General features: G+C 43.0%; 1 protein-coding gene across 2 annotated transcripts in view; it reads left to right on the top strand.

The window, feature by feature from the left end:
- ap3b1a (adaptor related protein complex 3 subunit beta 1a) overlaps window positions 1-15,059 on the top strand; it is a 55,196-nt gene extending 40,137 nt beyond the window's left edge. For both annotated transcript variants that reach the window (XM_023422333.2, XM_023422332.2), the window contains exons 23-27: window positions 388-616; window positions 3,872-3,956; window positions 5,047-5,144; window positions 6,861-6,999; window positions 14,138-15,059. In XM_023422333.2, coding sequence (XP_023278101.1) covers window positions 388-616; window positions 3,872-3,956; window positions 5,047-5,144; window positions 6,861-6,999; window positions 14,138-14,291 — 705 coding nt within the window. In that variant the 3' untranslated portion in view covers window positions 14,292-15,059. The remainder of the gene's footprint in view (window positions 1-387; window positions 617-3,871; window positions 3,957-5,046; window positions 5,145-6,860; window positions 7,000-14,137) is intronic.
- Window positions 15,060-15,321: the final 262 nt, after the last annotated feature.

Raw genomic sequence — 15,321 nt, 5'->3', positions numbered from 1 at the left:
GGGGGGTTTATCAGCCAACCCTCGGTCCCACTCCACACAGAAGTGCTGCATCCTGGCTGCTGATTGGAGGCAGTGAATTGCATGAAGATATGTGATGGAAAGACCGGAGGTTCTCGTATTAATCGGTTTCTCTTGTGTGGATGCATTTGCACTGTAATGCATGAGGCGTCCCTGGATATTGTGTTGATGTGGAAGTGCTTTAAGCTCCGCAGCAATGTTCTGCATGTGCTGTTTTTCTTGCTTTCCCTTTTCTACTGCTGCTCCCAGCGGTGGTTAAGTTGCTCATAGATCAATCCAGCTCATACTGGGGTTTATTGCTCTGATAATCAACACACAGCTAACTTACAAAATCAACACAACCCCCGTGTCTTTCACATGTTCCTCCAGGTCACCGCTCCGTCTTTCGGCCCCGTCAAAACCTACGAGCTGCTCCACCATATGACAGGAAAAGGGCTCTCGGCCAAGTACCATTTCCCCAGGCAGCCGTGTCTGTACCAGCCCAGCATGGTGGCCGTGCAGGTCATACTCACCAACAGCTCAGACCACAGCTTGGAGGAGATCCACGTGGGTGACCGAAACCCTGCGAGCCTCAACATCCACTGCTTTAACACCATCGGTGAGTACGAGTGTCACACGGGTAAATTACTCCACTGTCCCCTCAGCAAAAAGCCACAGGTCACATGGTCGAAAGGCTGTGTCCGCTAGAATGTTCTATCACAGTATTTTCAATATTACGTTTCCATATCTGAGTAGTAAATTTAGTAGACTAATACATTCACACTGAGTACTATATATTTTTATAGCTGGAAATCAAACATTGCTATAAAGAAATCATGCAACATTACCAGCAAATGAGATTAAACGGTGACACTCACAATATTTTTCTTATTTGTCAACAAATCCCATGAAGATAAGTATCACTACCAGGTATTTTTCTGCAAAGCAAAACCCTGATTTATCTAATTCCTCTATAGTATTGACCTTGAATGTTAATGTTAACTATTAAAAATACATCAGTGGGCCTCACTGTTGCACAGGGTGACGTGTTCCTTCATTGTGATGAACGTGGGCGCCGTAATCTAGCCCACGTTCATCGTCACCCACTGGAGCACCAAAAGTGTATTAATCCGCCTCTGAAAATAAAAGGTCCCCAACAAGTGCCAGATTTACACCTGTTCAAATAATGTTTGAAAGTCCCAAGTTTGTTTTTTAGGAAATGATTTAGCTTGAAAGAAGAAGAATCAAATAGATGTTCAAGATTTCTTTATTTATTCATCCTCTTTGTTTTTAATTTCCTTTGTAAACACTTTACTAGGTGTATATATATATTTATTTTTAGTATATAAAATGCTCCTGGCCTTCGTTTTCTTGACTTGCTGCAGGTCCTCACACATGTTGGGTCAAACTCCTTTTTGTATTCGCAGGTTTAAGGCTGTTTTGTTTTTTTCCCCTCTTAAAAAGCCACATTTATTTCAATCTGAACAATATCTTCACAATGGCGCATGTGGAATTTTCTACCTATACTATGATTGTTTTCTCAGACAGATATTAAATGATCATTATGTTATCAAAAACCTATAAGCCCGATTGCTGTCAGCTCGGCTAATAGCTCCGTCCCGTTCCCTCAACCTGAAAACACCCGCAGATATCGCTTCAGCTAATCCCTGATCGATCAGGACCAACAAACAAACACTATCTCCATATTTCTTGTCACACTGTTGTATGATCGTTACACTCAGTATAATATGAGACTGAGGACACAAGATTTTCCCTTTCATGCACACACACACACACACACACACACACACGCACACAGAGCTGGTGTGCGGTGGAGCACGTTAAAACTGTCAATTGCAGGGGATTGATTGGGCATTGAAGGAACTCAAGCAGCCAAACAGTGGGTAATTTGGATCGATTGAGCCCAGCTACTGTGAGCGTGTGGCTGGAGCTGGTTTGGATGAATACAGACAAAGCTTTATGTTGTGATGTGTGTGTGTGTGTGTGTGTGTGTGTGTGTGTGTGTGTGTGTTAGGTGAGGGACAACACACCACAGGGTTTGTATTTAATAAGAAAAATTGCACGGTGCATCTGTGAGAACTTTCCACTGCCGCTCATCTCCACGTGAATTGTCGTTAAACCTGTGATTTTAACACTTTAAGATGAAACATTATTTGTGATTTGCTCTCTGTTTATGTCAGTGAAGTTCCTGTGTTCATTGTGCATTTGGCAAATAAAGCGACTCTGATTCTAGTGTCCCTAAATCAATTAACTAATTAACCCATTTGGACCAACTTCAAACTAACAAGTCCTCTGCCTTTGATACTTCAAACACCAAAAAACTAAAAATAAAACGCCAATTAGTTCTGTTATTTTTATGTGGATTAAAGGACAACTCCGGTTTATTACAGCGCAGCTTTCAGTTGGTTGTGTTGGCCATCATTTCTGTTGCTAATAATAATATTGTACACAGCGCAGTGATCACCGAGATCTGGGAACACGAAGTCGCACACAGAGAAAGAAACACAAGCAGTCGGATTATGATACAGGCCGTGAACATAAATTTAGAAGAGAAAATGAAGACAAGTGGTGAAATGATCTGTCGTAAATATCATCACAGTTTCTATCACTGACTTCCTGCTTCAGTCCTGACAAACCATACGTACCTTAACCGTGTAATGAAAGATCGTTAAAGACATTTTAACGATGTAGATAATGATGATGATAATGATTATGATGATGTATTTTCTTGACAGTGTTGTTGTTGTGTTCCCAAGTATCTTAAACTACTTTGGTGAATGCGAGGCTACGATAAGTGATGGAGATGATATTAACAATAACACCCGAGTTGTAATAAACCAAATCACATAATTCCTTTAAATTAGCAGAAGACTGAGAGATTCAGAGTTGACTGACACAAAGTGTTGTAAATAAAAATCTCATTTTACTTATTTCCTTTTGAAGACCAATTAATGTTAGTTATTAATACTTACTTACAGTTTCTCTGGCTATTTTAGAACAAATGTTCAAATGCCAAAAGAAGGATAAATGTTCTTCATCCCCTTCCTGAATCCTCTCACCTTGATTGGACATAATTCATTCATAAAATAAGTTTCAGGTGGCGTCTAAGTTATTAATCTTTTAGTTTCTATTGACACAGAAGACTGGGGAGAAAAAGGTAAAAGCAGCAGAAGCCTGTTAGCGAGGCTGTGAAGGCAGGATTAGGAGTGAGTCCATGATGGCTCTGTTTTCAGAGGGTTTCCTCTGGAGCCTCAGCTCTGCTCTGCTCTGCTCCGGCTGTGGAAAGAGTTATACAGTGAAATAGCCGAGCTCCACAGAGAGAGAAACACAGGCCGACTGGGGAAGCGTGGAGGATGTTTCTGTCTGTCTGTGTTCTTCTCATCCTTAACCTCCCCCTCCTCCTCCTCCTCCTCCCCTTCATCCTCCCTTCCTCCTGCATTCAGCTGTCCAGACTCTCTCTTCAGCATTTTTTGGCTTTACTTAACTCTCTCTTCCCAACTCACGATTCACCCTCTCTGTCTGTCTCCCGAACCCCATCTCTCTTGATGCTGATGTTCTCTTTGACAAGCCTGTTGTTTTGGAAATATGCTAGTCCTTCATGTGTTTTTTTTTTTTTTTTTTCCCGAGGCTAGAGGTGTAGGGAATGAGATTGAAGGATAGATTTCTCACACACGGTGGCCTTGCTTTGTGAAGTAGAAAACACAAGTGGTGTGGATGCCTGTCTGTTCCACTCTGCTGCTGCCCTCCCTCCTCCTCCTCCTCCTCCGCTCTCCCTTTGCTCCATCCCTCCCCACGCTGCACACTGTGCCCTTGTCACTCACTCTTCCTTTTCTCCCCTCTTTTCCATTCTCAGAGCGGCTGGAGCCAGAGGCCTCAGTGACGGTTTCCATGGGTATTGACTTCAGCGACTCGACACAAGCAGCCAACTTCCAGTTGTGGTAAGACAACCTGACATCCACTCATATCAACTCAGGTGTGTTTTTTCTCCCTCAGACTTTCACTTTTACATCTTTTTCTCTACTTTTTTTTTTTTTTCTGCTGCTGCACCAGATTCTTCATCACATCTGCTTTATTTTTCTCTTTCTCTTTAGTTCATTTGCATCTTTTCAACTCATTTTCATTATGTTTTCTGGTTCTCTGTCCCATTCTTGTGAACGCGATATCTCAGTTACACCTTTAGGAAATCACTAAAGATTTGGTGCAAATGTCCACTTCGACTCAAAGCTGAACTGATTAGATTTTGGTGGACAAAGGTCAAAGTTCAAGGTCGCAGTGACCTTGTGAACGCAATGTATCAGGACCACCCAGAGGGAATTTCGTTACTTCCGTCACTGTGACATCACGAAACATGTTTTTGGCCGTAACTCGCAAATACCGTAATTATAACACAGTTTGACACAAATGTCTAAAATGATGACATTTTATATCCAAAAGGTCAAAGGTCAACTTCACTGTGATGTCATAATGTCTTCACTAGATATATTACATGAGTCTGGACAGACAGGCCGGAGGAGGCGGTAATTCTAGTTTCCTCTCTCGTCTGTTCGTGGTTAATTCTCCTTTTCCTAGCCGCTCTGTGCCAGCGCTCCCAGGTGAGACATCAGTCACAATTGATCCCGGTTCACTGGGATAACAATTATTCCTGCAGTAATCAGCCCCAGCCCAAATCAACCTGCTGAATGCCATTGGCACCGCTGCTCAGCCGATCAATAACGTTATCAGAAAATCTGTTCGGGATGGGGGAATCGATCGGGGCCCAAAATGCCATTCACAGAGCGTGGTTTGCAAGGCAATCAGAAGAGAAACGTTTAATACACAAAAGTGCACAAAACACACACACACACACACACACACACACACTCACACTTTGCAGCATGTGTTGCTCCCCATTCATTCAGATTGAGTTGAATTTGAAATACAGAGCAGAAGAACAAGTAATTTACAAGAATCCTGCTTAACTCTTTATGTTAGATCCCCTGTAAATAAGTTACTGTTCCTGTACTCTTGTTTGGTTTTTTTCTGCCTCAGCACCAAGGAGGACCAGTTCAGTGTGTCCATCCAGGCTGCCGTAGGAGAGCTCCTAATGCCCAGTAGCATGGCAGAGCAGGACTTCAGCAAGGAGCAAGGTGAGTTCAGGATCCCTCATGTTTAAAGGACATTGTCATTATCAACTTGAATGCAGTCATGTTGCATTGTTAATTTGTTCAAACATTTTTGAATATTGATTCGACTGTTAAGATGAATCAAGTCAGTCACAGAGGAAGAACCGATTCCTTTGCTTCTCCGTTGGCTGTAAATAAAAATTTCTTTAAATGTTTCAGACCGTTGGTGACCTTAATGTTTTCACTGATAATATCATGGTTAAAGAATAGGGCTGATGATATTTATGTTATTCTCAGCAAATCCCAAAAGAACAAAACCAACAATAGGAGGTTTTCCATCCAAAATTTGCAGATGTAACTAAATTTTAAGATAAATGTCAAAAAGGTTAAGGCTGGTAAAGTAAATTGAATTAATGTACGTTTGTTGGTGGCGCTAATTCTCCAGTTAGGTTTCCTCAAACCACTGAGGAAGAAGAGGGTGGAACAAGATGTTGTAAAAACCCGGTTGGTTCCTTCTGATGATGTAAACCTTTAAAAACATAAATGTGTGATAAATATATAGTTTCACTTAAAACTGAAATACTAAATAATCTCCTAAATTTTTTGCTGGGACTATTTTCGGATGCGGATTAATACCCATTTGGTGCTACTTAGTATTTCCAGCAGCACAGCGGTGTGTGTGGGACTGACGAGTTCAGTATAACAAACATGGACATGAACATGGGGTTTAGTTGACAATAAGAAAAATATGAAATATCATCAGACCTTTTATTTAAAGGTGATATAGTTGTTACAGATGTCGCAGCCTGACAACGATCTCATTTTAAATCTTAAAATCTTAAAATTAGAGGGTGAGTGATTTTTGCTCTTTATTCTCTGCAGAATTCAAAAATGAAATCAAATAAAATCCCAGCCCGTCTCTGCTAAACATTTCCTCACCTTTTGTCATTAAGGCAAAATGCTCGCCTCTTATCAAGCACTTAATGGTATTTCCTACACACACGCACACACGCACGCACGCACACACACACACACACACACACACACACACACACACACACACACACCTGTGGAGCTACGTACTATGGCAGCCATTGAGAGCTGAGAGCAGACTCATATCTGAGCCATCAGTGTGCTTTTAAGTGCCCGCTAAATGCTGCTTCTGCTTTAATTAATCTTCATGCGCTGTGTTTCGAGCTCGACTGAATACAACTTGCACTCAGACAAAAAAAAAAAGGGGGGGGGGGTTGAACGGAGTAGAACAGCTTACTTTGCTGGACCTTTTTCTCTCCGGCAAGTCGCTGCTTTATACAAATTGAGTGAAGGGTTTTTCATTTTATTTTCCTCTTTTATTTCTGCCTGACTTGTGCATATTTATCTCCATTCTTTCTTTCAAATCCTTGCTCATTACTGAGAGCACATGAACTGGTCTATTTGCATTATTGATGCAGGCGCCAATTCATTGTTTAGCTGCTGCCATTTCAGCAGTCATCAACATTTATTTTATCTTGTGTCGGCCCAGAAACCAGGTCCCGAAATACCCTTTATACAGGAGGTTACTGGGCATTTTAGATGTATAACACCTGACTGGAATTGTAATTATGTTTTAAGACAAAATATAAACATTGAAACCATTTATTTACCGGACAAATACATTGAATTTACAGCAGTAATAGAATTTAGCTCCATTTGTTTGTGTTGGTCCCTGTTTTTACGGCGAAACGTTTTGCATCCTCTCAGGTAAGCTCCTGGGCATGAATGAGACCTCGCAAACCGTCACCATGGCAACAGCAAACACCTCCAGCCAGGCCATCAGCAAGCAGGTCTTGTCTGTGGCCAACGTAGGAGTGGTGTCATCCGGCCAGAGCAACTTCCACAGGTGAGGTGTCAGGAAATTGTGTGTTTTTGTTGTTTGTTCATGCAAAATCTCATATCCAGTGAAAAACCACGTAGCTCCAGATTTGGGATTTTGAGTGTTCCCTAATTGACTTAGAACTTTTTCATACTTCTTAAGCCAAATGAACCATTTTTAAAAAATAAAAAAAACCCATTCAGATGACCTGAAAACCTCACTGTCTCTGAGATACGTGGTTTTCACATGACAGAATCGCTAAAATATATTGGTTGACAGTGTAATTTATCCAATTTACTCTTACTTAGCTGATATGCAACTTGATGGCGAGCGTGAGATGTTGTTTATTTCCTCGTCTTGACAGGCGTCGTATCTAACAGCAGCAAGTTCGGCTGAAACCGTTGATGTATTTAATCCCAAACCAGTCAAATACTTGGAGACTTGAATACAGAAATGGAGCATTTCACACTAAATGACAGGTGTTTACAATTTCTTGTCAGCTATTGGAAAGATGCACCCACAAGGCAATAAGGAGAGGGGAGATGATTTCACAGTAAATGACACAATTCAGTAGAATTAGTATTTGAAACGCAGTCTGCTTGTTTTATATTTTCCCATATTTTACAATTCTCCTCAATTTTATTAAAAGTGTTGATCCATAAGAAGATATATCTGTGGTTTTAAGAACCAAAAATCATCTCAGTGTAGTTTTACATCTCCTCCAGTGGTGAGGACTTGGGGGTCTCCTCTGATTGGCTGACTGTTTTCTGAGTGATCCAATAAAAAATATAGCAGATTTTCAGGTAAAACACTCAGAAACCAAATCCTGCGAAGGTTTGATGGTGGGTCCAGGTGGGCGGGGCTTGGGGGCGTGAGATTTCACCAGATTTAAAACAATCGAACATCATTAAAGGAATAGTTTAACATTTTTGGGAAATACACTTATGGTTCTGGTGGAGAGTCAGAAGAGAAGATTGATACTCCTCTCATGTCTGTTTGTTAGATAGAAGGCTACAGTTACTAGCTGTTATTAGCTTAGCATAAAGACTGAAAACACATGCAAACAACCAGCCTGACTCTGTCCAAAAGTAACAGCATGCAAAAACCACTTTCTCTTGATTCGGAGGAGTAACTTTACTTAATGTGCAGATATCAGAGAAATATCCATCTTCTCCCAAATTGACAAACAAGTCCTTTTTTTTAAATAAAATGAGAACTTCTCTCATGTAAACAGTCACAACTGCCCTGAATCCCCCGAGGCTCAGGTTGATCTTATTGTCCGGCGCAGTTCGGCTTTAAGAAATTAAGGTTTTGCATAGTATGATGTAGCGTGACATTAGCAAGCAATACCCTTTGTCGCAAGGACCACACAACACATTGTTGACTCTAATAGTAGGAAGTAATTATTAGATATACCTTTATTTAATCAGTTATATATAGATAACAGTGAGCAGCATTCGTTTACATTCAAATGTGCAACATATACGCACAACATAAATTCAACCCCACAGAAATCTGATATTTGTGTAGGCAGCATTAAGAATTATTTACTGACCTTCTTCTTCATCAGAAATCACATTTTTTTGACAATAATTTGTGAGTGTAGTTTGTTTTCTCTGTGTTAGAGTGATGAGATGAACGTGTCGGCTGTGGCTGTGTTTCGTGTGGGGTTCAGTGAAACGCTGTGTATTGCGGGTATCAGAGAGTGAGAGCGCCTGTGTCGCCGCTCAGCCTCACACAGACATGCCAGGGGAATGCCCTGAGAAGCCTGGCTGTGTAATTGGTGTACACAGAGTGTGCTAATGAGCTTCCTCCTCTGTCACGCACACCCGAACACCTGATAGATAATTACACCTCCCTCTCTCCCTCTGTTTCCTGCTCTGTCTCTCTTTCACTTCATCTCTGCACCCCCATCTGTCTCTCCCTCCACTCCGCTGTCTCTCCTTCACTTCCTCTTTGTCTTTCACTCCATCCCCTCTGCGCCGCGCTCCGTCCTCCCCACAGCTTGTCTCCTCTCTGTCCGTCTTTTGGTGATAATTTCTTTATAGATTTGGGGGGTTGGAATAGACGACAAATGTGGGGGGGGGGACGCTGGATAGATGCGGGACAGTGAGGAAGTCGGAGTGGGTAAAAAAAATAATAAAATAAGAAGGAGACGGTAGCACAAGGGCACAGAGAGCTGAAAGAGTGAGTGGAAATCAATGTTAGCCAGTGGGAGGGGCCTGCATCCAATAAGCCCATACTTCATTCAGAATAACCAATAACTCAAATGACTCCATGCTATCAATCTCCCCGCTGCCTCTGTGACGGCTTAAGAGGGAAAACAGTCTCCCAGTTTTCCCCTGTAGTCTTTTAATAATAAAGACACTCTCTCTTCCATATTGTCCCGTGGTTCCATGTGATGACCCGCTCCTTCACACCGTCCGTTATCGGACATGACGCAGTTCCTCTCTTGACGAAATCATCAAACCTCTAATCAGCAGCGTTGTCTTTGAGAAGTTCCTTTTAAATCTGTCCCATCAATGGTTTTGATTTGGTGTCGGTGGCGGTGCAGGATCTAGATATTTAATTTAACGCGATCAAATGGTTTCCTGGTGTAATTGTTGTTTTGTTATGATGCAACAGTTTGTTGATCGACGCCGTCTAATCAATGAATCGTTTAAAAAGCAAAACTCTGATCCGTTAACTTCACAACACATTGTGCAGTTTTTGTGTTCGTTGTGTTTGGAAACAGATTTCATTTCCATTTTGTGGCGTTTCAAAGCCGCAATTTATGATCAGAAAATCCTTGTTAATCTTTGAGAAAAATGTGATTATTGATTAATGTGATCAGTCTAATATCAGAAGCCGTGACTTCTCGATTCAATGGATCCCCAGTCTCTACTTCAAATTACACAACAGAGTTTAAATAAAGACATTTATTAGATGAATTAAATCAAATCTACCGATCAACTGCAACTCCTCCTCCTACATCCAAGCATTATTGATTAATCTGTTGATTATTTTTACCATTAATATCAGAAAACGGTTAGAAGCGGCCATTACAAGTTCCCAGAGTCAGTGGTGACATCTTTACAGGTAATTATTTTTTCAGAATAAGAGTCCACAACCCAACAGAGAAGAGCAACATTTAAAAAGCTGGAACTAGAGACAATTTTTTTGCCCATCGACTATTGGATTAATCAGATAATCCTGTAATAATCTCAGTCATGGTGTTTCCTGCGTGTTGCTGCTGCACATACTTTGAATAACACCGAGCAGAGTGATCGATCCGATCGGATACGCCCACTGAGAGCTTATCGCTGAGGTCACTCGTCATTAAATGTGATGTGTGAGGTGACCTCCACACTGCACCCCAGAGTCAGGCCTCTCTCATCTGGATCACACGTAGTATCTGTCCTGGGAGGAGGGACAGCTCGGGTTTAATGTAGAAAATATGGGATTTCAATATGAAGCCTGAGAATAACGGAGTTTGTGACTCTTTCAACTGACCTCAGGTACTTTGTGCTGTAGACTGCACAACTGTAGTTGACACACACACACACACACACACACACACACACACACACACAGGTTTTGGTTTAACAAAGCAAACAGCCTGCCTTCCTCCCCCGTGCACCTCTGCATCCCTGCACTCCCCCTCTCTATCAGCAGGGTGCAGCACTGCTTTTCCCAAACAGGCGTCGAGGACGAGCGGAGGGGGATGCCACAGAAACACAGAAATTGATTGCTGGAAAGGAGGATGGCAATAAATCAAGCAGGAAAGCAAATGTAGACAACACTGCTCTTGTTTATGTCTAAACAGGCGGAATAGAATAAATGTGCTCTATTTTTCAGTCCGTTTGAAAGCAAATTTGATCGAATTTTGCATGCATTGCCAATCCCTCTGGTTAGAGACTAATTTCAAAAAAACTAAAAAAAGCCCCTTGATTTATAAGCTATGCTTTCTCTTTACTTTACACTGTGGTATAATTAAATTATGTTTCTTTAAACACTGAATTTTCCTCTTGTTTCTATTTAAAATTAAATTGACTATCACTTATAAACCGGACTAATTAAATGTCCAGCCTCAGATGAGAGGGAAACGCTCTGTGGAAGTGATGTAATGTTCGTTACTGTCAGACACCGATGACGTTGCGACATGCTTTCGCATTTACATGTTTGTCTCATGTTCCTTTTGAAGTCTCGTCTCCTCTTTCCCCGTCTTGTCCCTCGTCTTCTTTTCGGCCTCGTTGTTGTCTGTTGTTCGTTCTCTCTTAACTTCCGTGTCCGTCAAGTGCAGCACTGGTGTGTGTCCGTATGGCCGAGCTCTGGAGATGTGTGAAGGGGTTCCTGGTTGTAATTGGGGCTAATAGCTCTGGCCATCTGCCTGGTCTGAGCCTGCTCGCTCGTGCTCGTGCTCGTGCTCGTGCTCGTGCTCGTGCTCGTGCTCGTGCTCGTGCTCGGCGCTGGCTTCACTGACCAATCAGTTGAAGGACACTCTTCCACTTGTCCACCTGGCCAAGAACCAGGATGAAACAATAGCATCCAACTGCAGCCACCAAACAGCTGGCGTCAGAATTTCTGATTTTATTTTTTAGTGAAAACATGATGTGCTCTTAGTCTTTTGTTTTTTTTTTTGTTTTTTTTTGTTTTTAACCCTGACCAGTTCATTTCCAGAGTGTGAAAGGTGGTTGAATGTTTGCAGGGGGATAGTGTACTTGCTGTGGGTTAAGTCCCGCATTCTTGGTCGCTGAGCCGAATCCTCGGCGGCCTGTGTCTTCTCTGTGTGAGGGTGAATGTAAAGGTGAAGCCCACTTTGTGTTTGCAGTGGCAGGGTGGAGGGGAGGCAGATGGCACACACAGGCTCACTGCACTGAGGAGAATCACAGATAATTGGAGAGTGATGCTTAGCCGCAGCCCTGCCGATCGATGCCAATCCGCCTGCTCTAAGTCCAGGGGTTATGCTTTGCTTTTCTTTCCATACACTGCAATTAATCCAGTGTTTAGCCCAGTATGTGAAGAGTGCAGGAGAATACCAATGACCCGTTTAAGGCGCGCTTGTCCCTAATCTTTCCCTTCTAGTCCTTAAAAATGCACTGATGTCGGTGTTAGATGTGGATGCGGCGCTGCTCTTTGCACCTTACCGTGCACAAACAGCAACGGGGAGAATATTTAAAGCGCACACGCTCGGAAATCAAACGCAATCAAAACACACTCTTGTTTCTTTCACCGGCTCTTATTCCCTCACATGAACAAAGGCCCACAGCAGCGTCTCCTGAGACGAAATGAAAGCAGCCTCAGGGTAGTGTTAACTGGCTGAGTAAATGATAGATTTATATCCTAAATCCATTAGCAAAGCCACAGGGACCACACAGACACCTTAAGCTGCTGACAGTGGGGGCAAGAGACGGGAAGGGGGGGAACTGGACAAGAGACGGGCGTGTATGTTGACTGCATGTTGAATGGCACATGTAAACAGACAGAGAAATACTTTAGTAGGATTATTGTGTTTGAGGGTTTTAAAGGTTTGAATGAAGCGCAGCAGAGGCCACGTAGTAATTTGGATTAATATCCAGCCCCTGAATTATTTAAAGAAGCGAGAGCTTAACACAGAGTTGGTATTTTTGAGAGAAATTAATCCTCTTCTTGAATGGCTTGTGTTTCCTGCTGAAGTGGCTAATATTTTAATTAAGCCTGAGGAGGACTCTCTCTCTCCTCCCTGAGAGCTCCCTGATAAACTCCCTCCCCTCTGTTGATGGTAATTTAGCAGCTCCCCAGAGACACAGCCAGACACACTGGGTTTGTGAGCCAGCACCGTTTCATTGTGTATGCACGTACCCTCTGTGTGTGTGTGCCCCCCCCCCTCCACATCTTTAACGTGTGTGTGCTAATTGGTGGATGTGCTAGTCGCTCCCGCTGCGCTGCACGGCGTTGCGGTGCTCTGTGACAGCGCCTGTCCGCAGGGCCGTCCTGCGGGGGCTCTTCACTGGCTTTAGTCAGGCCTAAGTGGGGCTCTTTGTGGGCTGTTTGTCAGGCCTAAGCGGGCTGCCACGGGGGGCCTTTGTTGCAGGGATGTAGTGCTAAATGGAGGCAGATGGCTGGGAGTTATCCACGTGAGGCTCCCGAGATGCGGAGGGCCAGAGGGGAGTGGGAGATGTGGGGCCCAGCTCAGCTCTGTCACCCTCAAAGAGGGTCACGGTGGGTCATAGCCCCTGTCTGCCTCTTGTTAGCGCTCTCAATGGGGACCATGTGCGCCCAGATTTGCCCCTGGTCTGGAGGGACGGTATCCAAGGAAACGAGGGGCTGAGAATTCTCCCGATGGCCCAGAGGGAGCTGGTGGGACGGGGCATCCCCCATACTGGTCCCAAGGCTCCCACACACTCATAGACACCCACAGTCCATAAAAACAGGCTCCACTGTGATTGACTGGCATGAGGGGGCGTGTCTCACCCCTAATGGCTCTTTAGTCAGTTGGGATAATAGACTGTCTGTTGCTCTGCTCTCTATATTTCCTGTCACATCATTTTCCTTCCTTGTCTCACTCACTAATTTAGGGTAATTACAAGGTGTGAGGTGTTAGAGAATTTTCAAACGTGAGGATTTATGGGTTTAGGGGAGAGCTGATGTTAAGCTCACAGGTCTCCGGCTGGGCAACACGTTTATGTCTTTGTTAAGCTGCTTGATGTTTGTTACACATCAGCTGTTCAGTCAACCATCGGCTGGCTTCGCATCTTAATGTTTTATGTGAATTTAAGACGAGAACGTTACGAGTTTTTCACTGATGAGGGGATCAGACCTTTTCTCTCATGTCTGTTTCTGTATAACAAGAATATAAACATAATATAATAAGTTAGTTTCATTCTAATGGCGTCAAATACCTGACACCACCTGAAACCTATCTTCTGCTTGAACCAGGGCGAGTGATGGAGCTGCACCTTTTTCACGTTTTTTAATTTTGCAGATATTTCAAAAGAATTCAGCTTAAACTGTGTCCGACAGGTGGATGGAAAGTTTCTGAATTATATTTAGAAATAGTAAATTTATATTTTTATTATGTCTTTATTGTTCTTTATATCTGTATTTTTAAAAGTCGAACATAAACATTTGGAATATTTAAATTTCGTTCGTCAGTCCGTCCTGGAGTTTAATGAAGCCGACTCGGCGTGTTCTTCTTCACCTGCAGGTTCGCCGGGCGGACGGTCAGCAGTGGAGCCCTGGTTCTGGTGTCCCTGGAGATGAAGGAGTCCTCCACCGCGCTGCTCACCATCAACACAGAAAAGAGCGTCATGGCGTCCATGTTGCTCCGAGACCTCAAACAAGCCCTCGCCCAAGCGTAGAACTCCCCTCCTCCCTCCTCCCTCCCTCCCTCCAGGTTCTTTTAGTACAGGTAAAGGGGATCAACACTTCATTGAATATTTCATACATTTCATTTCTGTGGTTTGGCACATCCAGAATCAAGAAGCTGGAGAACTAGATCTCACAGAGAATGAACTGTAACCATGGAGATTCTTATTTCTGTGGTCCGTCACTTCGGAAAGGATTCGTCCTGAACCGTGGGAAAATCTGGAATGAAGTGATGGTCCCCTTTAAAAACACACAGAAGGCATCGTAGAGGTGATAATACTTTTCTTTTCTTTTTTTTTAAAAACGTGACACTGCCCTCAACTGTTTCTGTACGTTCCACCTCGTCCTTTTTAAAGTCGCACCTAAACTCGACACTCCTCCGTCACCGAGAACGCCAAACCCACCGCTCGTTCACTGACGGTTAAAAATGTCACGCCCTGTGTTCACCCCCGATGAACTTTAGTGCCAAGAAAAGCAGAAAAGGAGGATTTCTACTCGTCACATCAAGCCGATCTAAACATTGTCTTAAATTTATAAACCTTTTTAGACGCTTTTCTAACTCCAAACTCGTCTCCGTGCCTGATCTAGTTTTACATTCCAGCCTCTAAACTGCCCCAAAATCACGTCTGTTCAAGTGCCTTCTACATGAAAATAATGTTATTTAGAAAACCAAACATATAGATTAGACTTGAATCGACAAGGTCTTTTTATCTGTATCGCTTTTGCTGAACAATAAAAATGAATAAATTAAAAAAAAAAAAGTGAATTTATTAAAAGAATAGATATTTTTTTCTTTGTGTCTTGCTGCTGGTGACGCTCTTCAGTCTGATCCGGGCGTGGAAACTCCCGACTTCTCGATGCTGTCATTTATTGTCATTCAGCCGAGGCACAAAACTGTTAACGGCGAGCTCTGCTAATTGGCAGCCTGAGGCGCAAACCATGTACTCATGACATCATGATTTTGATGAATCTGTCACTCCACCAGCCGACATATGTTCCTCCCTCTCTTCTCCCCTGGTTTCC

The sequence above is a fragment of the Seriola lalandi genome, unplaced genomic scaffold (genome assembly GCF_002814215.2).
Source record: "Seriola lalandi dorsalis isolate HSWRI2012SDOR001 ecotype SW California unplaced genomic scaffold, Sedor1 jcf7180002054680, whole genome shotgun sequence".
Lineage (NCBI taxonomy): Eukaryota > Metazoa > Chordata > Actinopteri > Carangiformes > Carangidae > Seriola > Seriola lalandi.
Note: the sequence above shows the minus strand (reverse complement) of the source record. Positions and strands in the feature narration are given on the sequence as shown.